This window comes from Numenius arquata, chromosome 6 (assembly GCF_964106895.1).
Source record: "Numenius arquata chromosome 6, bNumArq3.hap1.1, whole genome shotgun sequence".
NCBI classification, from domain to species: Eukaryota; Metazoa; Chordata; class Aves; order Charadriiformes; family Scolopacidae; genus Numenius; species Numenius arquata.
This window is the reverse complement of record NC_133581.1, coordinates 24362095-24388309: the sequence shown is the minus strand read 5'-3', so window position 1 is coordinate 24388309 and position 26215 is coordinate 24362095. Positions and strand designations below refer to the sequence as shown.

At 35.8% G+C, this 26215-nt stretch overlaps 1 protein-coding gene across 1 annotated transcript in view; it reads left to right on the top strand.

Moving 5' to 3' along the window:
- SPON1 (spondin 1) overlaps positions 1-26215 on the top strand; it is a 188115-nt gene that overhangs the window by 60346 nt on the left and 101554 nt on the right. The window contains exon 6 of the mRNA XM_074149656.1: positions 3752-3900. Within this exon, the coding sequence (XP_074005757.1) occupies positions 3752-3900 (149 nt within the window). The remainder of the gene's footprint in view (positions 1-3751; positions 3901-26215) is intronic.

Below are 26215 nucleotides of genomic sequence, written 5' to 3'. Positions count from 1 at the left end.
ATTTTAAGCTGAATGTAGTATTGTTCAGATATTATTTGTCAGCGTAATACACGGGAAATAAAATGAGCCAAACCCAATAATTGCAGGAATGCTCTTATAGGCTATTGGATGAATTATATATCTGCTGAGAGTGACACTTTATATGCATTATTTGTATGGATTCAGCTGGTGGTTAGAAATAGGGCATGAGAAAATGATTGAAAACTATGAAATTACTGTGATTAAATGATGTAATATTGGGGATAAATGGCCTTTTCTTTTAAATCCAAGTCAGTGAACACATGAGGAGTATGGGTGCATGACTGTGAAAGTACGCAAGTTGCAATAGTTTGCCATAATAGTGGACTCTGTAGACTGCTATCTCTTCCCAGTTACAAAGTGGTGAATTATATTAACATTTCACTTAAAAAAAATGGATAAGTGAAAAGATAACCCTACAATACTAGCATGATTAAGCCCAGTAATAACAGCTGATAAGATTTTACATTGAAATTTCTGAAAGCTGAGGAAAAGAGCTCATCTAGATGTGTTGATGTTAAAAATGAAAGCTAGTCATCAACATTATTCCTTAAAATGTTGCACTTGTGCAGTAATTACATTAAAATAAAATGCTATTTATTATGGATTGTGGTAAATCACTAATTATTTGCCAAGACATCACAGAAAAAAATCCTTATACCATTAGAATGGCTGAAATAGAAAGCAGACCATAAAAATTACATTTTGTGTCTATTCTTTAACTTATCTTCTGATTTGCTTTAAAAATCCCTAAGTAATATGTACTCTGTTGCTTAGCTTTCTCCAAGAAACTGCTTTTGCCAAATAAAGTATTTTCTTTTGCTATTAAACAGGAATTTTCCTGGAAGTTGCAGTGCAAAACTTTTAATTCTGGGAAATTATTTTGAGGCTTTCACAGATTCCATGGATTATGAATAATTTTACATTTATTATACCAGTGCACTTAAAATACCCCTGTTCCTTTAAATTTAAAAGTGTATTGTCTGTTTAGGAGTTATCAGATGCACCTACTCTATAAAGCATTGCTTTGAATGAGACCACTGCAACACAGTCCTGTTCTGAGTTTATCAACCATAGATTGAATGGAGAGAGGTGTACCACAGCTATAGAAAGTGTTCAAAAACTAATTCTTAAAACAATGTTGCTGTCATGGATCTCAGACAGACTCAAAAAAACAAAAACAAAAAACAAACAAAAACCCAACTGATTTGCAAACTAAGGCTTAAAAAAAGTGAGGATGCTTTTCAGGTAATTCTTGCAAGTTATCATGACTCCTGATACTAGGACTAGTGGAAGCTGAGTATTTAATTTTTTATTAAATCTTACTCAGGGGGAACTATTAAATTTCTTATCACACTTTGCCAGTCAGAAAGATTTGTATTTGCATATGCCCTGTGGCTTAAAAGCATTTATTGTCTCTGGGTATCACCCATATATGATAACAGAAATATATAGGCCCTCCGTCATGATTTGATATGGCACATCTATGAAATATGTCAGAGGATGCATTCTCACGTTGTGGTGCCACCTCGATCTTTATGCAAAAATACACATATAAGTGTGTAAATTGAGAAACTACTCATACAAAAAGGAAGTGAAATAAGACAGTTGGAAAGCTGTCAGTATTCTGTTTGCTGTTTTAAGAATTGGATAGTGACATTGGACTGGTGATGCAAAATAGCTCTGGCCTTGTACTGCTCAAATTATTTCACGTAGACAAGTTTCTTTGACTTTTAGAGGAAAAGGCTTAAGAAACTATATTGAGTTGTCTCTTTGTTCTCATTAAAATGGGAGGTTCAAGGTGAGGAGTGAAACATTTGCAAGTGTTGCACAGATTTTGTAAAAGGTTTATGGTAGATGCAGTATACTTCCAACAGCTCATTTGGGCAAGTAGGTGGGCCAGTTGCTTTCTCTGCAGAGCCAATATCTTTAGGGAGAGGTGTTTAGTGGAAGAAGCTGGGCTCTGGTTGCAAAGACATCAGAGGTTCTTGGTCTGTTTAGGATAGAGAGTGTGAAAAGCTTTGGAGCACATGGAACAATTCATTGTCCATTTTACTAAAGATTAAAACACACTCTGGTTCCTCTCTGTAGTGATACATTTTCCTTTTGTAGGGACTATATGGAACCTTCTCTTTCAGTAAGTTTCGTTAAGTGTCACTTACTGTGTTTCAGGGAAAGATGCTGTCTATGATTTGTGAGATAGACCTGTGTGCTAGGAAGAAAGAATGGGCAAAACTGGTGGTCCCATCACTGGAACTGAATTGACAGTATCTCTCTGTGGTTTGACAAGGTGCCAGTGTATATTTAAGGAACAATAAATAGATCTTAGATCAAGAAATCATCTTCTGACACTGTAGTCTCTTCAGGGTGGGGATGAGTTTTAGTTTTGTTTTTCTTCCATTTGGGCTCAATTACTGATTAGCTTTAATGGACTCTGAAAACATCAAGTCTACTATAATTCAGAGCCCAGTAGGTATATTTTGGTCTAAGTTTAGCACTAGGGAAACTATGGAGGCTTTGTTTGCTGTGTTGCTAGGCCATCTCCCTCATCTGTCTATTCTACTTGCTACACTTTTCTAGCTTTTTACCCCTACTGTTGGAGTTCATTTTTTATTTCTAATCTATTTTCCGTTCTCCTGTGATTAGGTTTCTGCATCTGACTTTATCTATTCAATTCTCTACACTGTCTTTTTCAATTTTGTTGTCCCACCTTTCATATCTTAAATTTGCATTCCTGTTGTTTACATTATTTTTCATTCATTTATTCACTTTCAACTGTTTTCACTGCTACTCTCTACCTTTTGCATTGCAAAGAAAAATGTTGAGTATTGTCTTATTCCATCATTCTGTCTCCCTCATATCCTACAGTCTTTGCACTGTTACCAGACTGTCTCCTTATGTGAGCGGTTAATTTTCTCATCCTTTTCCTTTAAGCCCATATCTTTGCAGAGTGTTATTTGACGCTTAAGTGAATTCATTTTTGTTTCCGGTACTGTGGGACTTCTGTGACTCCTTATTTCTGCTAGATTCTCTTTTCAATTCCATCAGACTTCTCTAACATTTTCTCTTTAAACTTTTACATTGTTTTTCCTTTTTCTGTTCTCAAGATGAGAAACAGGAACGGGAATCTTTTTACAACTCTGCTAGGGGCGGTTTCTGGCTGTGAGCCATTTATAGCTCTGTTCCTGATAATGCTTGGGCACAAAGCTATAAACAAAAATCTATAGCATTTAATGATAGTGTAGTCATGCTTATATCTGCCTTTTGCTGGTAATCTGCTGTCACCACTCAAATACAAATCTAGTGGACTGTTAGAATCCAGTATCTCTCAGTAAGAAAATGAATTGCTGTTAAATCTTTGAGTGACCACTGAAGTCTTCCCTTGCAGCACCCTTAAAAATATTTTACAACCTAAAATAAAAGTATTCTTAAACTTCCTGAAGATGTGAAGCCTTTGGTAAAGAAAAAATATACTAAACCTATCTGGAGGGGCTGCTTGATCAGCTGAAAAACAATCTCACTGTTTCTGCCGGTTGTTATATCCAATAATTACTCTTAAGATATGGTGTATTGATGTAATGAGAACTGTCAGCATGCAACACATGCAAAAGCTTGGTGCTGGTTGAGACCGGGCACTAAAACCTTTCACTTTAATAAAAAATTAGGAATTACATTATATTGAGGCTGTCTTGATTGTTGATGTTTTTGTTTGGTTTCTCTTGCCCCCTGAAAGGACGCACCAACCACTGGTCTGCGATCATCGGTAGTTCTCACTCAAAGAACTACATCCTTTGGGAGTATGGAGGATATGCTAGTGAAGGTGTCAAACAAGTCGCAGAGTTGGGGTCCCCAGTAAAGATGGAAGAAGAAATTCGACAGCAAGTAGGTGTAATTTAGTGCATACTTTGAAAAATGCATCCTACCTTGGCCTGTGAGTGATTTGTCATTGACAATGTCTGTGAATGTCATTTTGCTGGCTAATTTTCAATTAAGCAGATTAGGAGATCTGCCTGTCTTTCTAGACTCATTCTTACTCTGGCAAAAGGTTTTGGTCTGTGGAAGGACAAGTAAGTGGCAGTATTCTGAACTTAGAAAATCTATGTGTCATGCAAGGCATAAATCAGAGGTAGAAAAGTAAAATTCATGTTTCCGGGCTTAATCATGAAGAAAATTAGGGTTTGTTAAAGGAATGCCGTGAAGACTGCAAGCAGTATGCCTTATTCCATTTTGAAGTGATGATTTTTAGTTTATAGTATACAGTAGTTTGTGTTTGTTTTTTTCTGGTAAGCACCATATTTGCAATTTTCTGCAGATTCATTCAAGTTAGAAATGCTCTTACAGGAGAGTGAGGTGATTTTTGTTGCTGAGCAGGAAAGCTTTACACAACTGCACTAATAAAATTTCATGAATCATGATTATTGTTTAAGGGCAAAAGAGCCTTTACAGTGTATCATCTTATAGGGGATAGATGCAGCTGAACAGAAATCAATCTTTCAAATAGTTTATAGATGATTTTCATTTTGTTACGTTAGGTAACAAGCAACCAAATAAAATACACCAGGACATGATGATTATTATTAGGACATCTACTTCCATGAAATTTAAGGACTCACTGGAAACTGAACTCAGTTATAAGACAGAAAGGAAGTAAATATTATAACACATTATAGAGCTATACATACAATTCAGTAAGAAAGGTTAAAGGCAGGAAAGTTAACGACAGATCTGGTTTACAGGAGTCTCTGTCTCATTCCGCTTTCCAGACTTTCTCCCCAAATTGATAAAGTGATACAGATGAGGAGGAGACCTAGTCCGAGGCAGCATAGTCAGGTGGGATGGCAGCATAGTCAGGTGGGATGGCAGGGACACACTGCAGGAGTCAGCAGAATGGGAGCCAAAGGGCATGTTTTGGCATTTCATGTGCTTGCTTTGCTATGCCAGCCTTCAGCATGCCGTGAGAGGTGTGACTTAATATTTAATTGATAAACAATATTTTTAAAGCTGCCAAATGTACTGAGAATTAAATATTTCAAAACCGCTGGAATTTTATAGAAACATTTGTGTTTCAATCATTCAATGCCCAATCCTTTCATAAGGTATAAATTTTAACAAAAAAAAATCAAAATAAATGTCGTGAGAATGAAAAATAGTACTTTACACTTCAGTAATGAACAAAGTTGTCTTTCCCTGTTAATCATTATTCATGTATCACAAGCATGCTTTCCTTAATTATCTGGCTTTCAGAGAAAATAATCTATTCCTTAATTTTGAACACATGTAAGATCTTTCCTGTATTTGATACTTCTGAATATGAAGTCAGCAAAACTAAAAGCAGTAATTAATATGACATTGTTGATTAGTCATATTCATTTTTGGTAACTGCTGTGTGTTAAAGAGACAGTATTTCGGGGCCTCCTAGATAACACTTAGATTATATACAGAATTATACAGAGAGATACAAAAAAAGATTCATTTATATTTATAGTAATAATGTAGAACAACCTCAAAGACTGTTTTGCCCACAAGAAAACTTACATAGCAAAAGGCTTTACATACTAAATTTCATTTGTGGTTCTGTGATGCTGAAGTGTATATAATTGCAGTACGAGAACAGCTGGTGGGTTTGACAAGAAACTCGCAAACCCAAGAAAAATAGAATAAAAACATCTTATAATTTAATATTATCAATGGATATGTAAGGACTATGAAAGGGAAAAACAAGTTTAATATGGAGGGGAGATGTGATGGTGGGTTTGTTACTCTCTTTAAATAATAAACCTTTGGTGTACCTGGGAATAGAAAGTAGGCCTTGATCCTAGAGAACTTCCCTTTGCATCTTTACTGAGAAGTGGCTAGATTTTACCCTAGTAATATTATATACACCCAGATGGATTAAAATTACAGCAAAGTATTCCATAGACCACATGTAACTTATCATTTTTGCTACTTACTTGGGAAATTAAGATTTTCTCAAGTACGTCCACATGAAATAAAGAAAATCAGCTTAATTAGTATCTTTGTACTAAAAAAGAGAGAATTTCTTTATACAGTCTTCACAAATACTTTATAAATAAGGGTTTGGGCCATTTGAATTGTAACTACACAAAGATTAGGTCTGGTCCAGAAGCAGCAGGAGCATGGGGAGAGTACGGGATGAAGGACCAGTGGAGGTGCAGTTGTGAAAGGTCATCCCAAGCATTGGCGGAAGAGGCAGGGAATTTGAATGGAATATGGAAAAAAATGAAAAACTTGACTCTCTCTGCTTTCCAAATTCTGGGTTCTTTGTCATTACGTGACATGTATTTGCAAAAAGAAGATGTATTTATACTCTGGATTCAAGTAAGAGGTGATTGTGACTTTTGAAGTACATAAAATAGCTAACTGTCTGATTGCATCAAACCTGCAATAATTCCCCTGATTCTCCTGGTTCAGTCTAATCTGAGCAATATATCCAGTTACAACTGGATATTACCTAGAACAGTGCAGCATATCAACAAATGCCATAACATTTTTATTGAGTTTAATTGACTTTTTGTTTCTTTTTAACATGTGTTTAAGATGTGCTCATATTTTTGAGAGATACTAAGATAAAGTTCTACAACAAAGACAGCAGAGCTAGTATCGTCAGGAGCTAATTTGCCGACATTTCATTCAGGCTTTTAGTTCTGTTTTCTTATTGCACTTTCTCCCTTGCAATATCAATTATAATTTGGTAACATTGCTCCTTCCCCACACTTCCCAGTCTACCTCAGGATCCATTTCGCCCTTTTCCATTTCTTATTCTACCTTTATTTCCCCTATCTGTTGCCCTCCCAGCCTGCTGTTGGGTTTGTGGGAGGATGCAATTCATTAAAATGACTCTTCCAAGCGGCTTTTGAGATTTCTGAAAGCACAAGAAAGGCAATTTCTGTGCTTAATTCTGATGTCTGGACCCAGCCCTCTGTGCAGCAGTGCAGGGCTGGTGCCATAGCCCCAGCGGGTAATGCACTTCTTACAAGGCCAGACTTGTGGTTGGAAATCTGCTGTGTTTCGAGTGGAGTTTCTTAGGTCAATACATAGACACGTATTTATGTAACTGGCATCGGTGCTATTGACATTATCTAAGGTTTTATTAAGAAAGGAAAAAATCTATCTAATAATTTTTATGAATTATTACTAAAAATTTACCATCCGTGTATGAAACAAAGAAAAAAAGGCTTTATTTAAACAGAGTTTTGTTAAGAAGTGTCCTAACAATTATGTGTCATTAACTAAAGATTCTCAAGCGTGAACATTTCTGCTCCCCATTTGACAGACTGCTGAATCATCATCAGCTTTTCTTCTTGACTGAGCACCTTCCAATGCTGTGATTTGTGTTGTTACTGTAAAGAGCCTGTGTGATATTTTTGCATGGATGGTCCTGGGTACTCTAAACTTGCTTTGTAGTTTGTTTATCTGGAAGAACTTAAAGGAACTCATCAGCCTTTTTGTTAAACATTTCCTGTCAGTCTGGAAGGAAAGCCATGGCATGTAAGAGTTTTAGTAAAACAATCTGTCAAGTGGTTGATGTGTACAATAGGATAATTCATGCGTTATACTTCAGGAGTTATAAACGAACAAACAAAGGATGGAAAAGGAATTATGTGAGCAAAAGAATGTTCACTGACCTCATGTATCTCTGAAATATATTCACTCTTTCACTTGTTTTCAGAAAGTCTAATTTGTCCAGAACTTGTTATTTGATAAGCTGTCTGGACAGAAACAAATACAGAATTTGAAAGGGGAATTCTGCATCCATATTGTGATTGCTGTGTTTAAACAAACAAACGATGGTTAAAACATGAATCAAGTGTAATGCTAAATGTCATATCCTAGGCAGATGAAACAAGATTGAAATAAAGACATAGTCATTCCTGTTTGATTTAAATGTCTCACACTTTAAGATAACTCATTTGTTTTTGTCTAATTAGGATAAATACTAAGTCATTTCACCACTGATTTTTTTTTTTTTAAACCAGGATAAGTAATATGGTGTAGCTTGTGGCTATAAACGGGAAATGCAGTCTGTACTCTCTACTTATTCCCTATAGACACGTAGATGACATTCTTACAGGTTTGGTTTAATGCTCTCTGAAATGTCAGTAAGAGGAATGACTTTTTCCATTGCCTTCAGTGGCCTCAGATTAGAGCTGACTATGCCTCCAGACCTTTGAGAAGAGCAAGTTCTGCTTTCCAGTAAGATGCTTGTGAATTTTTTGACACATGATAACTTATGTGACGACAATTTCTTAATTGAAGATGAAACCTGAAATATCTGAAACTTTCTACAGAATAAAATAGGTCATTGTTATGACTCTATCCAAACATTTATTTTTACAAAGTAGTTGTAGTTTGGATTTTTTTAAATATATCCACATAATAAAAAAGAAAAGGAAGTCAAAATTAAAATAATTTCATTGTTGGATAGATCCTGATTGATTTTTTTTTTTTTTTTTTTCTTTTTGAGATATGTAAATTCGGTCACAGGATCAGAATCACAGAATTTTAGGGATCTTTGGAGATCATCTAGTCCAACCTCCCTGCCAAAGCAGTATTTCAGTTGAATAGTTACCATTTCATTATCTGTTTTGTAACACATCGCTGTGTTCTTCCACTGAAAAATGGGGTCGTTAGATTTCTCTGCCTGAAGCTGGTAAATCGTCTGAATTACAAAGAGGAATCTGCAGTGTATTGATTGCTTTTTGTTATAATGTTAGGCGAATTATTATCATGTTTACTGAAAGAAGCTCAAAATTTTGATTTTTGAATTATCTGTTACTTTGTACTTATAGAAGTTAAAATTAACTAACTGACCAAACTGACTAAACTGAGTTGCACTTGTGCTTGATGGAATGGCTAAAAATTCTCCCTGAACACTTCAGCTTTGGAGACCATGACACACCCTAAGAATGTTTGAGAATAAGGCTACTTTGTGCTTCAAGTTTGTGCTTGCTGCAGAAGTAGTTTAGTCTGTGCTTGTTAAAAGTAGCTAAAAAAAATGAGTGAAAACATGATGGCTTGGCTTTCTTTTCAGATAGAGATTAAAACATATATAGGATCTTATATTATTTTACCATGTATTACTATTGATATTTCTGCTACTATTGCTACTCATGGAAACTAGAAGAAATTGGCCAACTGGAATTTCTGCCTTTGCTTAACCAAACCTTCAGTGAATGGTTTCAACATACCCACAGGGCACCCTTCTTCCTCAGTCCCCAGGGAGAATTTGAGTTCCCAGTTGTCAGAGGCACCAGCCTCTCTCTGTTGAAAAGACAGGAATGCTTAGGAAATATTAGTGTGGCCATAAAGTCTAGTATGGAAAGTACAGTTGCTATTCTTATAAATAGTCCAAAAGCTCTTTATGTTTCTGTGCAAAGCCCATAGAAAATTTCAGTAGTTTTTGGACTTGGTCTAACAATGAGGTAGTAAAACACTGTCCAGCATGCTTTCCTCTCTTGTTACAGCCTGACTGCATCTTTTTAATCACAGAATCACAGCCGGACTGCATGTTTTTAATGAGATATTTAATCTTATTCTGGACAGATCAAGCCACTTGATTGCAAATTCGTGTTTAGACTTTTGTTTGCTCGGTTAGACTCCTCTATTGCTCTGTGCATACACCTCTATTGTGAATTATTGTACTTTTTATGCCTTTTGAAAATGTTAAGTGGTAGATTTTCCATCTTTTCCTTTTGGAAGATATGCCTTATATAATAATTTAAAAACTCTGGCATGTGGTAATTTAGAAGTTTTGAGATGCCTGTTTACTATGCGAAATTTCTGCCAAAAAGAAATTATTGTCTATTTATATCATAAAGGGAAGCTTTCTCCACCAGTAAATAACTCATGCAAAAGGTTTCAGAACACCTCTTCTAGGATGGCTTCCATCTTTTAATAAACTTCTGTTGGAAACTATAATTAGGGTGATTCACAGTTTGTGTTGCTTTCTTTAAAAAACAAACAAACAAAACCTGTTCATCACAATTGCATTTTTTTTTTTTTAGTACTTGATAATAATAAAGACATGCTTCTCTAATAAGAAATAAAACTGATGTTGAATGCTGTGCCATTTTGCTCTTTCTGGCCATATGATTAATTGCTGTGAGCAAGATACCAATGTAGGTTAAGTACAGCATTCTTTCCGAAAAGACACATTTAAAATGTGCCTCTTTTTTTCTCACGACTATTGAAATATTAAAAAAAAACAGCTTAAAAATAATATTTAATTTTCTTTTGTATCTTACTAGTGACTTATAAAGCAGAGACTTACAGATCACTTCACTTTAAAAGGGAAGCCAGAAAGAGAAAATGAACTTTTTTCTGGCATAACAATAAATAAATTCTGTTTCTACAAATCCTTATTATTCTGAAGAAAGTGTGGAAAACCCCAAATTTAAATTTCTTTAGTGAGTTTTATTTCTGTAGGCTTATATAAACAACTTAGTCACTTGATGTTCCTGTCATTAAGCTATTATTTGGTTTCAATAGTTACTGTAGTATCTAATTGGAATTACATTGCAGAAGCTTTGATTGCTTGTGCAACTGTTAAGCAGTCATGTTTTGGCTTTAAAAATAACTAAACATGTGGAATGTTCACTTTGAGATACTGAAAAGAAAAGAAACATTTAGCTATGAAGGTAAAAAAAAAAAGTCATATGTCTTTTTTTTTTTTTTTTTAAGTAAAAGCTTTGCTTCCATTTCAGTTAGAAAAAATACTGGTTTGTTGGTGAAAATAGTCCCTGTAAATACTGGAAAATAATTATAATTTTTACTAATTCTGACTAGTACAAAGCACCTTCAGTTACTCTAAAAGCCATTGAAGTTAATCACTCTTTTACAAAATAAAGTTCTGACAAATAAATATTAAATGGTGTACAATTTCCTGGGTCAAAACATGAGATATTCAACATACTTTTAGTAGTTCATGCAGTCAGCCAATAAGAATGAATAGGAAAATTTGTGCTTATTTGAGTACTCTGAAAATATCATTGTGCTATGGATAAGCTCTTCATCATTCCAGCACAGTCCTTATGCTACAGCTACTCCATGTGTGGTTCCCCTATTTGGAGGACTGTGAGAGCTGGCAGATACTGAAAGCATTTTGTGCAAAATGTCCTTTTTATGATACTGGTAATCTTCCTGGTTTAGAACACCAGGCAAAAACATCATTTCGAAATTGTATTTAGCCTTGGGTCAAAACTTTAGCAAGATAGTGGCTTGGTTAACACTCCTTTTTCAAGTTTTGCCAAGTTGAGTAACAAGAACAGGAAGATGCTGTAAAATTACTGGAAACTCACTCTGTTTGTCAGTAGAGCTGTAAATCTTAGTGAAACATTCTGGTTAGCATTGCTTTTTTGGTTTTGTGGTACATTTTTAATCCACTTGTATGAGCTATGTGCAGAGCTAGGCCAGGTCCCTTATTCTCATAGAGGAACAAAGATCCTTTCTGCTGGTAAGGATCTGTGAAAATCAGAGAGAGAATTTTTGCACTCATGATCTAGAAACTGTTAAACCACTGTAGTTTTGTTCTGTGGTGGTTGGTATTTCCCTTGCAAGAAGCAGCCTTTGCAATTTAACATGACTGGTGCAGTCATGCCATAGAGAAGACGACGGGTGTGTGCTGTTGTTGTTTCAAAAATTCGGTCTCAATATACTGGGGTGTATGTTGCATTGCAGGACATTTCTTCATCTACTTAAAAATAGAGGATGCATTTGGAAATTGTCAGCACTGAACGGACTCCTGTTAGGATCTTGTTCAGCCCAGAGAAGAGAAGGCTCCAGGGAGACCATATAGCAGCCTTACCGTACCTAAAGGGGGCCTACAGGAAAGAGGAGGGACTCTTTATCAGGGAGTGTAGTAGTTGGATGAGGGGTAATGGTTTTAAACTGAAAGAGGGGAGATTTAGACTAGATACTAGGAAGGAATTCTTTACTGTGAGGGTGGTGAGGCACTGGAACAGGTTGCCCAGGGAAGTTGTGGATGCCCCATTCCTGGAGGTGTTCAAGGCCAGGCTGGATGGGGCTTTGAGCAACCTGGTCTGGTGGAAGGTGTCCCTGCCCATGGCAGTGGAGTTGGAACTATATGATCTTTAAGGTCCCTTCCAACTCTAACCATTCTATCATTCATACAAAATAATCTCATGTTGACTTGTGCACAGTGCATGTAGCAGTCTCATGCAAATGGAGCATCAAAAGCAATCCTTCCTGACTACATTGAGCACCTGGCTTGTGCTCTGCCCACAAACCAATCTCCAGCCTGCTCAGAAATGTGGAATTTCCCTCCAGTGAAAGTGGCCTCCAGTCCAAGATTTCCATTCTAAAAGACAAATCATTTTAAGGAGTGTTATTCTGTCAGTGTCAAGGACACTGGTACTCTTCCCAGCGCTCCCAGGAGTCAATGGATTTTATAAGTTCAAATGGACTTCTCTCCACTTGCTGCTGGGAGAAGCTGCAGGAGGCTGTTGGCTAAGGCTGTCTTTCTTAACCTCTTATCTCAGAAGTTACTGACAATCTCCACTCTTCCCTCATTCCTTGTCACCTGAGGATTTCTGGTAATAGACAAGTAGAGAAGATGTTTGAAAAAAAAAACAAACCAAAAAAAAATCTTTATAAACTTTTTTTTTTTTTTTTAATTTTCTGTGCTTTTAGCAACAGTTACTATTTGATAATACATAAGACAGCTTGATTTTTAAAACTCCGGGTTGCAAGCTCTCATGTTTCTTAATGAATTCCAGAGGTTTCCCACCTCTAAACTTGTATGGCAGTCTTTGAAGTTTTGCCCTCTGAATAACTACTCAGTTATTGATACAAAACAATTTGCATAACCAAACGATGAGTTAAGGTTTTAACAGTTAGCTCAACAGCTAGTTTCCCTTTCATTTACCTTAATTTGCCTTGCTGCTTATTTTCTTCTAATTATCAGACTCTCAATTTCTAATATAAAATGGGAAGAAATACAACTTTTCAGTAAAATCCAGTAATCAGGTTCTCTTTGAATAAAAAACCTTCAAACAAGGTAGAATTCTTTTTGCAGAAGACAAGACCCTTCAAGAAAAAAAAAACCACGTTTAACTCAAAGACTAATCTTTTCTCAGTGAATTCTGATACTAAATCTTGCAGAAATGGGACCAGCAGAAATTCCTACAGTTTTTTTAATGCCTATAATAGCTGGCATGCCCATTAAAGATTATAAAGGTTGTCTCTGCCTCTTTGATAACTTCCTGGATTGCAGTAAAGCTATGCTAGAGGAGGGAAACAGTGGCTTCTGGTGGATTCATTCATTTGGACAATATGCAATAATTTTAGCTTTCCACTACACAGACATAAAAGTCACTAGGAAGTGTTGTTTGTTCAAGACAATATGACTGGATTGCTAGACATTATTTGCTAATTTTAAAGTCTTTTAAAATATCTTGCCTGTTCATTTCCTGCAGTTAGATTTTATCATACTCTTCTGCTGTCACAAAATTATTACTATCCTGTAGCAGATTCATCCAGTGGAAAGATGCGAAGAAATGACTTTCAAATTATTTTCTTTCAGTCTACCACTGTAGTATTTTTAGAACATGAACATTTCAGATGCAATGATTCTTCTAGTGCTGCTAACTCTGAGGGACAAACTCCATCTGATAGCAGAAGTTCAGCACTCCTACCACCAGACTTTGGTCCGAGAAATCAGTCTTATTACTTGCAACTACTCTGTTTTCGAATGGCAGCTCTAAATCCTAACAAGACACAACAGATGCATTTGAGGAGCAACTCTAAGGCACTCAGGAACTGTCTTACAGCAAGACAAGCAGAATGTTAAGTAACATAGATTGTAGAAGAGCTAACACCAATAATGTCAAATTGTTTGATGGGCATGTAAAGCAGGTTCTTAGGCTCCCCCTCCCCTGGAGACACAGCCTAAACTCCTGTTGACTTTTGCAAAGTTTGTTTTTTAAGGGTCAGAGTACTACTAAAAATTAAATTAGGGAAAAGTTGACTTCTCTCTGAATACTTTCATCTGCAGTGGCTTAACCTGTGATTAAAATTCGGTGGCTGCATAGCCAGTGGCATTCAGCTGCCTATTAAGGAGGTGCTGCAAATGCTAAAGAAGTGCCTGAACTCTCATTAGCAGCATTTGTCAGGAACCACAGGATCTTTCCCTGTTTTCTCTCTTGTTGCATTGTAAATATTGTTCAAAGGAACAGCATGATATAACAGCTGAAGCTGAAGAGTCCTACTAGCTCGTTTGACTTGCAAATGCTTAATTATTCAGATGAATTTTTAACTTAAAAACTAAGAAAAAGCCCCACAATTCCAAGTCCATCATTCTTGCATTAGCTTTTTAGGTTGGTTTGTTTGTTTGTTTGTTTGTTTATGAAATTCAGTTCAGAACTCTGTTACTGTGATGATATTAAATGCTTATTTCCACCTAAATTCCAGCAGAACACTCAGAAAAATACCATGTACAAATATCATACATATTTCTATAAACAAATATGCATGCAAATATAAGAATGTTACTTGGCCCGTGTCATTTTCTAAGAGAAATCCTCTCAGATATATATCTAGATCACAGATTCTGATTTCTTATCTATTTATTGCACACAGAATCTATTTATTGCATTTAATGTACAATGAATAGGCATATGCAGGTATTATGTTACATATGTATTAATATGTAATGAATCAACTGGCCGAAGACACTGAATAGGGAGGATATTCATCAGTCTATTTTAACTTTTAACTTCGTTTTATTAGATTGCTTTTCCAGTCTGAATCTGAAAGGACTCTAATGTGTTGTAGTTGATGTCAGTCAAAAACAGAAGCAAGGGTACTTATTTTTAGCAGGGGGAAGGTTAATGCTCTTGACTAGTCTTTAGCTCAGGAAAGAATGACATACTTGCAGATTGTATGTTTCTTTGAAGTTCAACAGTCAAACATTGACATAAAACATATGAAAGAATTTAGAAACTGTATGCTGTGACCTGAAACAGATTCAAGAGTTAACACAGGGCTCAAATGAAAATGTCTGTTATTGTCATTAATTGCAGGTTGCAAGCTCTCTGGATTCCTTTTAAAAAGATATTATTGGATTCTCTGCAATCAGGTCTCTCCTTTCAACATGGCTCAACTCATTAATTATATTCTTTCTTCAATCAGTGATATAAAGTAATAAATAATGAATAAAATGTGAATAAAAATGTTTCATTTGAGTTATATAGGCAAAGAAATACCCACAGTAGACACCTATTCATAAGATATAAAAGCTGTCAGTAAATTATCTGTCAACTGCCACTTTGGATATTTCCTGTTTCGTGGGGTTTTGTTGCTTTTTTTTACCATAAAAGATTGGGCAGAATTGGGCCAGATTGGGCACATGTGCAAATCTGCTGTGCTTTTTCTCCCCCTCTCTATTTTGCTCTGTCCTTTTCATATATGTTCATAGACGAGGAGGGAAGAGAGACTCAGGAAAGAACAGAAAACCTTTCATCACTTTTACTACAGAAGTGTTAAATGCTGGAATATCATCTATCAGTATTTATTTAAGAATCTTTAATTGACTTAATTTACATAACTTGCAATGTAGAAGACTGTTTCACTGCATCAATGTCTAGCACCCGTTTGGCAGTCTGTTGTCATTCTCAGCCCTGTATTCCCACCTGGTTTTCAGGCAGCTCTGTCACAAACAGAGCTTCAGCGCTTTTGCTGCTGGTAGCAATGGTGTTGCCCCAAAGCTGTCTATGATATTCAGAATGCTTTTTTTTCAGACACAAGCAACCCAATGAGTTCAGAAAACCCATGACCCAAGTTTCTGTAGGTGTCCTTTTGTAGTGGACGTTTTTATAGATTGCTACTTATATTTTGTATATGTGCACATGAGTGTCTGCAGGTGAATATACTCGGTTCATTCTGAATTTTACATCAGGTCAGCAATGTTAAGAATGTGAAAGACAGGTTACTTCTTGATTATTCAAATAATATCAATGATATTCATGTTTCTTAATTCAGTCAGAAGTCTGCCTATGGGAAACTCAGTGCATCTTTGCTCACATGGGACTCATCTGCCTGGGGCAACTTTTAGATGTAAGGAATGGTTTGAGTTTAACAGACAATATTTATGCTGCATTAACTCCCCAGGTTAAAGCTCCCCAGGTGCTTCCTTGCATTTTAGCTTAATAGTGTTCCAACACACTGAAAGACAGCAAACAATAGAAGAAAACTGCACAAAAGAATCCTAGGGCAGAGTAACAGTCCTCATAGGTGATGTGTCCTACAGTAGCTCATTGGGGTTTTTGTAGGCAAATTCAAAGTTACAGGGACATATCTATGAGAAGGTAAGAGTCCAGAGCGCCCTGTCCTGAGAGCTACTGCATAGGGACATCTTTCCTTGAAATTACTGCATATAGTATCAACACTCATTAGATTCAATTGAAAAGCTCCTCATTACTTTAACGGGACTAGAATCAGTCCTTCACATCTTCTCAGCCAGGGAACTTACTGGTTGTAGAACCAGTGATTTCAGTAGGAAATTCTGTAAGCTTTCTTCGTGGAGTTAATGTGTGGGTTTGGGGCATACAGATCTTTTGGGGTGTGTGATCTTATATCACCTCACAGGACAAAGGTCTAAATCAAAATAAAAATTATTTAAAAAGAAAAAAAACAACTTCCCACCTAAAATTCAGATCTGCATTTCAGAGTGAAATTCCCAGGGAAATGAGTGCCCGCTTTTATATGGGATAGACAGTGTGTTTGTAGTTAAGAAGGAGCAGAGTTTACTTATATGTCTTTCTTTACTTGTTCCTTTGACCAAAAATTCGTGTCTATTTTGTTTGTGAAATTGTGTTTATACTTTTGCAATACCTTCAGAAGAAATGCCACAGCATCAGGACTTCTGCAACAGTGTTAAGGAAAATGGATGGAAAAATTCATTTTCACTGAACAAAATAAGGAGAAAGCCTGCTGTGTTCCATAGATACACAGTTGTTTTAAATGCTTCCCTTTTCAAAAGTTAATTACGTGATTGCTGCATTACTTAAGAGCTGAGAAGAACATATCTATAATGAGCAGAATCTGAATAGATTTTTAATGCATCTTTTTTAGCTCTCCCTGTGGCTAGGAGTGCTTATTGAGATCTTCATTTACAATAGATTACTGCTACTTTTTTTAAAGGACTTTCCCACTCTCCATAATTGATGTATTAGTATATCCCCTAAGCATATTTTCTTGTTCGTCTTTACTCCATTAAGATTAAACAGAATGGTCATTAGATCATAAAGAAATAAAGTATTCACTTCACTACTTACTGCAAAAAAAGCTACTATTATCTGTCAAATATAAAGATTAACTTTGCCTTCAGGTATATTTTTAATGGCCTTTTAAATATAGCCCTGAACGACTGTAACACACAGTAATAGATGAAGAACTTTCTTCATCAGGGGGAAGTATATCTTAATTAGGTGTCAGCCCCAGAATTTTTTGCTCAGCTCGTGCTCTTAGCTGTGAAAGATTTTTATCCATGGTTATCTGAATTCATGACACAGTTGCAATGCAGGTTAAAATCGGGGAGACTTTATTACTTTCTATAGATGTTTTAATAGGTCTTAATTAAAATGTCAAAGATCATATTCTATATATATTTCTTGTGTAGCAGTGTAGGACATGAGTTTTTAAAGATAGGAAATAATCCAATAAGTTACATTTGCAAAGAGGTCCAATCATGAAACAAACCCAAATTTTTATAATTAGGAATTTAGGTTTGCAGAATGGTGTGTGTTTCCCTGATTCACTGTAGTCCCTCATTGCTTTTCTCCACTGCTCTTTTCTTCTAAGGGAGAAAAAAGAAAATGTTTCAGATGGTGAAAGTAATTTTCAAAGGACTTCAGGAAACACAGAGGACACTTTTGTTTTATGATTGAGTACTAACAGATTTAAAATACATAAAATATATGCAGCAGCATAACTGCAAAGCTGTTCTTGACAGTAATGGTCATGTTTACTATCCAACAAACTCGATAAACTTTGCAAAAGAAATATGGTATTAATGACTGGTTAATTTTATCAGGAGCTATTGCAGTCAGATTTAATTTGTTGATTAGTTCATTATTAATGCTGTTATGGCTCCAAAGTCACAGTGTTCACAGAAAACCAGAGAAGTATCAATATTCAGTAGTTTTGATTGTTACTGATAGTGAGATCTCTCCATCAGTGCTTGGTTCTGGGTCATTTTTATGACTGCCCTGATATCACTGAAGTCATTTAAGATTTGGCTGTCATTCAAAATTGTAATGAAAAGCTTTGGGATAGTCTGTCTTATGTTTATTTTATTAGTTTTTTAATGATGTTGTTAATTTCTGTAACACTTGGACTTGCAAGGGAAAATCCCTTTTCCCAAGAAGTCTGGTGTGCTATAATGGCATGCTATGATTTTATTTACAGGAATTAGCAAAATTACCTGATATTTCATCCATTTTAAAAGAATTAGTTTTTAGTAAAGAGTTCAGAGAAATATTAGAGAAAATGGTTGTTTTGATTTTATAAACTGAAATGATAGTCAGTAGATGTTGTAAGATACCTTATTTTAATACCAAGTTTGTGTTTGGTTAGTTAGATTAAGGCTTTCAGAAACTTAGCCTTTAATGTAACAATTCTTTGGCATCAAAGCCACCGCTTTCTTTCAGTAGTGCTTTAGTTTCGTTAGCTGCAGATACCTTCCTGAGTGCCCCCAGATTTCCAGAGCTGGGTCAGCTGCCCAGACGAGCAGTTGGGTTCAATTCAGTTGCTGATCTTGATCTCAGCCCTGCTGCCTTCTCCCAGTCTGGGAAGGAGGTGCTCTTTTCTACTTGACTCAGTGTTTTGACAAGTCTCTCTGAAGTTTGGTGTGCCTGCCTTGTCATTTGACTGGGAACACAGACCCTGTGATGCTTATAGGAAATGTTATTTCTTCTTTCTATCCTTTTTCTTTGGCTGAAAACATTCTTACTGACACGTCCCTCACTTATTATGTAAAGCAGGTAATTAGCTGATTACTTGTGCTCTACTTAGCAGCATGATTGGATATGTGTCACTCTTGGCAATGTTGCAGAATAATCTTTAGAAGAGGGCAGTTTAGTCAGAATATGCTCCTCCAGTGTCACCTTCAGTATTCTGGAAGCCCTTGTTCTCGCTCCGTGCTGGACTCCTTGAGTCCCGCTATCAGCGACTGTCTCTTCTTTTGATGGCATTGGGCAATTACATCTATGTGACCTAAGCCTGTCACTGTGTCCCTGCCTCCCCTCCTAACCAAAGGCTCTGACTGAGCTACAGTAAGTACCCTTGATCGCCTCATTGGAACTCCACTGGAGACAAGGACTGGAATTAAATTAACAATATATAATCAGGATGATTTGATCCTTTGACACTTATCTGTAAATGTTTTCTGCCAGCCTATAAGCTGTGCAATAGCACTGCCATTTCTTATTTATTTATTGTGCAAAGTAAAGGAAATTAGTTCTTACATGTTCAGTCTTGCCTTTACTTTTCATCTCATCTTTCCTTCTAATCTTCCTGTAATTGCACCAAAAAGCATTTTAATAAATGTATATCAACTTTTTCTGAAATTATTTTTCAGGCTTTGCTGAAAGAGCACCTATGTTTCAGCCTCTCCTAGATTGTATGCCATTATTTGGTCCATTCCTCTGTACTTAATTTTAGGACTTTAGAATTTATAGGATATATATTCTTTTCTTTAAATAGCTATTCAAATTAAGTGAAGAAATTCAGTTGCAGGCCATTTATTCATCCATAATGTTATATGAGAAAAATTTTCACCCTCTTTATTTTTCTGTGGAAGGTATAATAAACAAGCATGTAAGTCTCTTGTCAGTTTTTGTTTCTGCCTTCATGTCTTTTTAACATCTGTTTCAGGAAGACCAGACTTTGTTTCAATTCCAGTATTGTTTTGGCCAGTGTATACTGAAAAAAATTACTGTAAAGCATTGTTAAATTTACAAGTAACTTATACAAATTCCTATATACTCTTAATATGTTTTGGCTGTCCAGATATTAACTAAAACCCCTAACTTTTTCCATGTGCTGGTGATTTTAAAGAGAAACAAAAATGGCATTATCAAAACCCCCAACAAATAACAGTTAAATGAATTGCTTTTTGTATCTATATGTCATAGGTCTGTTGTCTGTTTGATAAAGCAGGAAAAATATCTTGCTCTTTACAGAAAACATTAGAGCTTTGGTATCCTGTAAAATTTATTTTTCAGTAGAAGAAGATCGGGCCACTGATTGGACCTGGTCCACCTAATACAGTGCTGCCTTTGTGCTTGAAGAACCCGCAGTCAGACTTCAACCTAAGAGAAAAATATCTGGAATAAGGATGATTGAGAGGAGCAATGGCCTTGTCATCTGAATGTTTACAGCCAAAGATATTTTTGTTTTTCTAACCTTCTGTTGCTGGCATGTACTAACGTAAATTCTTGTGAATATATGAGCTAGGCAGTAGGCCTGATTGCTAACTGTTGTTTTCCTCTTAGATGTGCTTGCTAGTTTTCCATTAGACCTAGTGGAGACTCAAGGTGTTTTAAAGGATTTAGAAGAAAGAGCTAAAAATACAGGAAGTTAAAGGGAAAAGAAGGTAATGGGTAGTCTGGGATAAAGCAGTAGCCTTGCACCTGAGTGAGTCACCACTGTGCTTAGCATTGCTTTTTCCTTGGGATAGTTACTTATATTCCCTGAATCTTTAGATGCCTTTTGGAAAAAAACAGGTTATTGGTACTCTCTTTTTTTATTATGGTGTTAGGAGAATAAATTAAATTAGTACATGTTGATGACATATGAAAATGCAAGAGGAGGGACTGGCTTACATTTTTTTTGTACCTTTTGCTTAACTGGTGACGTAATTTCTCAATGGCATCATTAAGATAAGTAGTCTTTTCCCACAATGATGTCCGAGAATATTTTCTATTCACAGAAGGTTCATCTAATGTCTTCATAGCATTTAAAAAATACTTAACGTAAGAAACTTCCTAATGCTCAGACAAGTTGGATAGAGAGTTTTTATGAGTGTAGAGAGGTTAAGTGCCTTGCGTGTGTTACAAATCAGTGACTAAACCGGGAGTTTAACTTTTGGACCAATTTAAGGACAAATATATTTGTAAAGCTCTTCCTGTTGCTATGTACAAATTCTTCATAATCTCCATCAAAACCTATTTTTATGTTACTGTCCCTCTGTTGCATGTTATCTCTAGACTGAATTGTGAAAGAGGAAGATTGTCATCCAGTTAAAAAAAAAGCTAGGTCAAAGGGATTTTTCTTTGGTCAGTGCCTTTGAATAGTGATTTTGACAGTACATGACTTTCAGGGTTGCTTCTAACTAAACCCTTTAGTTATGAGGTGATGCTGAAAGAGCTATATTCAAAACTTAATTTGTACGGGAACTTGATGCTTAAGAATTAGTGAGAATATTAACTAGTAAAATAGATGGGTAATGCAGAATATATTTTGTTACTTTTTTTTTTTATTATTATTACGTCACAGAAAAGTGGCAGAACAACTGTCTGAGGCAGAAAACTAACAGTCAGGATTCCTTAGCTCTGGTAGTGCTATTGCATCCTGCAATACCGGGCACTTCAGTCTGTCTTTTGATACCTGGACAGAAAATAGTCTGTGAATTGACTGTAACATTAGGCAGAACAGGTATATGTTGTGACAGTTAATACTGTATGTGCTTTTGTAAAGCACTTGTAAAATATTGTAAAGTGCTTTCAATTTTCAAGAAAGGGAACATTTATGGTGTTACTCTTAATACTGCAACACCACGCAGGAGGAGGCTGACAGTGAAGGAGAGGTAGCAAGAACCGGACCATTTCAGTGTTTCTAAGATAAAAGACAAATCATTTGATCATCATTTGAGGAGAAATTTGAGATTCTATAGGAATTAATTAGAATCCTTTTAACAATTTTGCCCTTCTGCAAGTGTGGATGAAAGGAATTTGACCTGTTCTTTATATGATAGCTAAGACTTGATGATACTGCCTTCATTTCTCTCAGTTTGTGAGGCACGAGAAAATAAGATGGGTTCCAAGCAGTGGGATAATTCTATTTTCTTCACAGTGCATGAGAAGAGAAGGGCTGCCATGTGTTGATGAGCTCATCGCTTTAATAGCAGCCATTTATCTCAGAATGCTCTCTGGAGGTAAACACAACGATCACTTTTAAAGTTAAAAGCATAATTCAGCCTGGCTAGTCTCTTAATCCTGTTCTTATTGAGGCGGCTTGGTTCAGCTGATCTGTTTAAATGGTGAAGAATGCAGCAGACAATTTTTTCAAGAATGCCCTTTATACTTGTTTTAGTTTGATTTAGGATTCAATAGCAAATGCAAATGCAAAAAAATATATCTCTCTTTAAGCAAAAAGGCTGATCAGGTCTGGTGGAAAAACACAGGAAAAAAGCATTCCTTATGTTTCACTTGAGAAACGCAAAGCTGGCAAAAATTTATTTTGCAAATGACAAAAGGAATTGTAAGTTCTTATCAGGAACGACAGATCACTGCAATCAGTTTTGATGCTAGAAATAGTGCTGCTTTATACATGGAGTAAACCGGTTGCTAAGGAATAGGTAGGTTGAGCCTTTTCACATTAAAGCATAGACTAATACCTGTGGGAGATTCTTATTGGAAGCTGTTTAGAGATGAATTAAAATTATTTTAGAGATAAAATTATTAGAAAACAGCAATATCTGAAAGCTGAACGCAGTGGTCTTACAAGAACTCAATCCAACAGTCTGTCTGATTGAAGCATTGATAAATTTTTCTACTGCTGTTTTGGTTCTGGTTGCTGGTAGAAGGGAACCTCATTCTTTTGCTTCCATACATTCAGTTTTCTACTTGTGAGGGTGGATGCTTAATACCCCAGGTTTTGTTTCTCTTTCCAAGGATATTTTATAATTTCTCCTAGTGCAGTAGCAAGGAGCCTATCTTATTTCATTCTCTTCCAAGTTAAGAACAGAGCTGCTGTTCCATTTCTTTTCCCTTTTCTGGAGACTCAGTTTATGCAGAGCAAAATCTTAGAATGAGAATCATGGTGCGTTGCTGTGAGCTTTGTGGATATGGATATTTGGGTGTTGACTCATAAGTATGCTTTCACTGAGTCCACAAAACCAAAAAAGAGTATGCTAGTCCTCTCAGTAAATTAAAAAGTTGCTGCCTTCAGGTGTAGTTATCCAAAAATAACTCTTTTAAGAGACATTTTCCCATAAACACTTTCCTACTCACGTAGGATTATAATTGTTTGTCCAAAATTCAGAGGAAGTTTCTAATACGTCCATCAAAACATTCATCTGGTAGCAGTTCAGGTCGTCTTATATACAGTTTCACAAATTGTATCTGTAAATTTTCAAACAAGACAAAGTATTTCTCAGAAAACTTTCAAGGAATTAGTCATCCATTTTAGATTATTTCCATAATTATTTATTCCCTAATATCCTTCTGCTTAATGTATAGCTCTAGAAGTTGCAGCTATTAAAGTTTTCTTCTCTGAAAGAAAAACATTATTTAAACTAAGAAAAAAGCAAAACCCTTGTACATAATTGGCTACTTACAGGTATTTCCTTTAAGTTTTCACATTTACTTGAATTGAATTACTGAGTTTAATAATGGTTAATAAGCAAGTATAGACAAGAAAAAAAATGAATAGTTAACATTGAGGAGAAATTTATCGATTTAATTGAATTTCTGTCACGTGCCCTAGAAAGAAATGTCAAATTAAAGCCCATTATATTGGTTAGATATTTCAGATCTGACACAAATGAAGTCTTTATTAATTCCTTGATACCTAATTGTTTTATTTGCATCACAGCACACCGTAGCTCTTTTATATGGTTCTGCTCTTGTTCCCATTGTAATTACTTGGGACTTGGGCACAGGAGAGAGGAATTCAAGCCTGTTTCCTTAATTGCTTAATTTCTTCTAATACCTATATATTACCTGCAGGATTTATTTGATGACTGCTGCTACTGCTGTCATCTGAAGATGACACAGCTCACAATCTCTTATATCTTATGGCACATCTTGAAGGCTAGGACATGCTCTTATCCCCAGTGTATATATGAAGAATTGGGCACAGATAAACTGGTTTGTCCAAAGGACACATGGGAAATCTTTGGTAGAACAGAAAATTACTCTATTGCTTGCTATCTAAGGCTACCTCTGGGAATTTGAATGTGCAGAGTAAAAGCGCAGACTCCTTGGCTGGAGGCCTTAGTTCCTGACCTGTGCAGTTGTTATTCCATCTCTGCCTTATTTGTCTCTTCCTCCTTCTTGACTCCCTTCAAAGGAGTCAATTTTCCTTTGGGTTGTTTTGTTGTTTGTTTTTTTCTAATATATCTCATTGATTTTTTTTTTCTTTTTGACTTTATTTTTCCTTGTTTTTATTTTCCCAGCTTCCTTGTACACTTGTGTCAATGACTTTGCTCCTTCCTTCTTTTAGAATATTCTTTTCTGGAGAGAAAAAAATTAAAATAGAGTTGAATTGAGCTAATCCTACCCTGCTGGAGTTATGCAAATATGGTGCTATATAATTTGAATAAATTAGAAATGTGCACATCCTGCAGTATTGTTTTTTCATTTCTTGAGAAAGCCACTATTGTTTTATAACTTCTCTCCAGTACTTTCTGTGGAGAGTTGCAGTGCAAAGTGAGCACTTTTGTTAAAAGAAAAAAAAATATCTGTGCTTTTCAATGAATTTGAGCAAAATCTTAAAATTCTGCCTTTTTATGTGCAGAAAAGTTCTTAAACTAATTTGTCCTAGGTTATTGAGAAGATTTCACTTTGGCAAATTAGGTTGCTTTTTTGTGTGTGTGTTTTTTTATGATTTTGCTGCTATGTTGTACATTATATGGTTATCAAAGGTGCATCTGAAAATGTAGTATCACTACCGTGTTTTGAAGTAATATACATAATCAGTGATTTCAAACAAACAAAAAACCCCACTTCAAATTAAGAACATAAAAGTTTTATTTTAGAAAATTGAAACCCGATGATTCAAAACGGTTCTTATTTTCTTCCTAAAATAATTTTTGGATAAAGTGACATTTTTATTGTGATAGAACTAGAAAATCTATTTCTTACTTTGAAGTGACCAACAGAAAGAATATGAATGAAAAATGTCATGCTCACCCTGTATCATTAACATTGGGAAACCAAACAGTTAATATGAGATAGAAGAGGAACCAAAACAATTTAGCTACTAGAACAAAATCTCTATTTAGGAAGATGAACTCTCTCTGACAGATGAGGGAAGACAGTTAAGGACAAGTCTATTTCTGCTGAAGAAGCATACTACTAGAATTATGCCACATTAATGAAAAAAAAAAATTATACTGGCAAAGAGTGTATTTCCCGTCTTTGCAGAGGGAACTCATTTTGAGTCTTGATAGGCAGGATTCCCCCAAGCAAATATCTTGAATTACAGAAGATCAGCCTTTGCTAACAGTGTTGATGCTCCCAAATCAAAGCTAACAGAAGATCATTTTTCTCTTACCTTGGAAGCCATTCTTCCCTTCTTTTCGCAGTGCACGCATTCTTTCCAAATCACAGTTTGAAACCCAGGAGAAAACAGAGTGAAAAAAAACTTGGTTAGTCAAATGTTTTTCTTTTGTTTCAGAAAAGAAAACTTCTCCAGTGCCAGCCACAATTTTAGATTAAGATCTTTGAAAGTGTCAGTAGATTTTTGTTTGAATCTCCCATGAGAGTGTTTCAATCCCGATGATCCCTGCTGGTTTTTAGCCAATAAAATTTAAAAAAAATATTCCAACATTTATATAACTTAGACTTATTTTATTTTTTTTTTATTTCCTGGGTTGAAAGATTGTTACTGTGCTTAGCTGGAATTGTTGCACTGTGAAATTTTCTGTATGTGTTTTCTCCGCCATCACTGTTTTTTTTAGCTTTTGTGTTGACCTTGTAGCTGTGCCACTTGCTGCCCATTATCAACCAAGTCAGTGAGGCCAGTGCTGAGCCCTGCTTTTCTCGGCATCAGAGGAAAATGCATATGGTAGTTATGCAGATATAGCCTTGGTTGACTGCTGCCTCACAGCATGTACAGCTCTGATCACTACAGGCATCTAAGCGTATGGAGCTGTAAGCACAACATGTCAGCCTGTTTTCAGACCTGTTTCATCTCACATTGCAGCCAGAAGAGT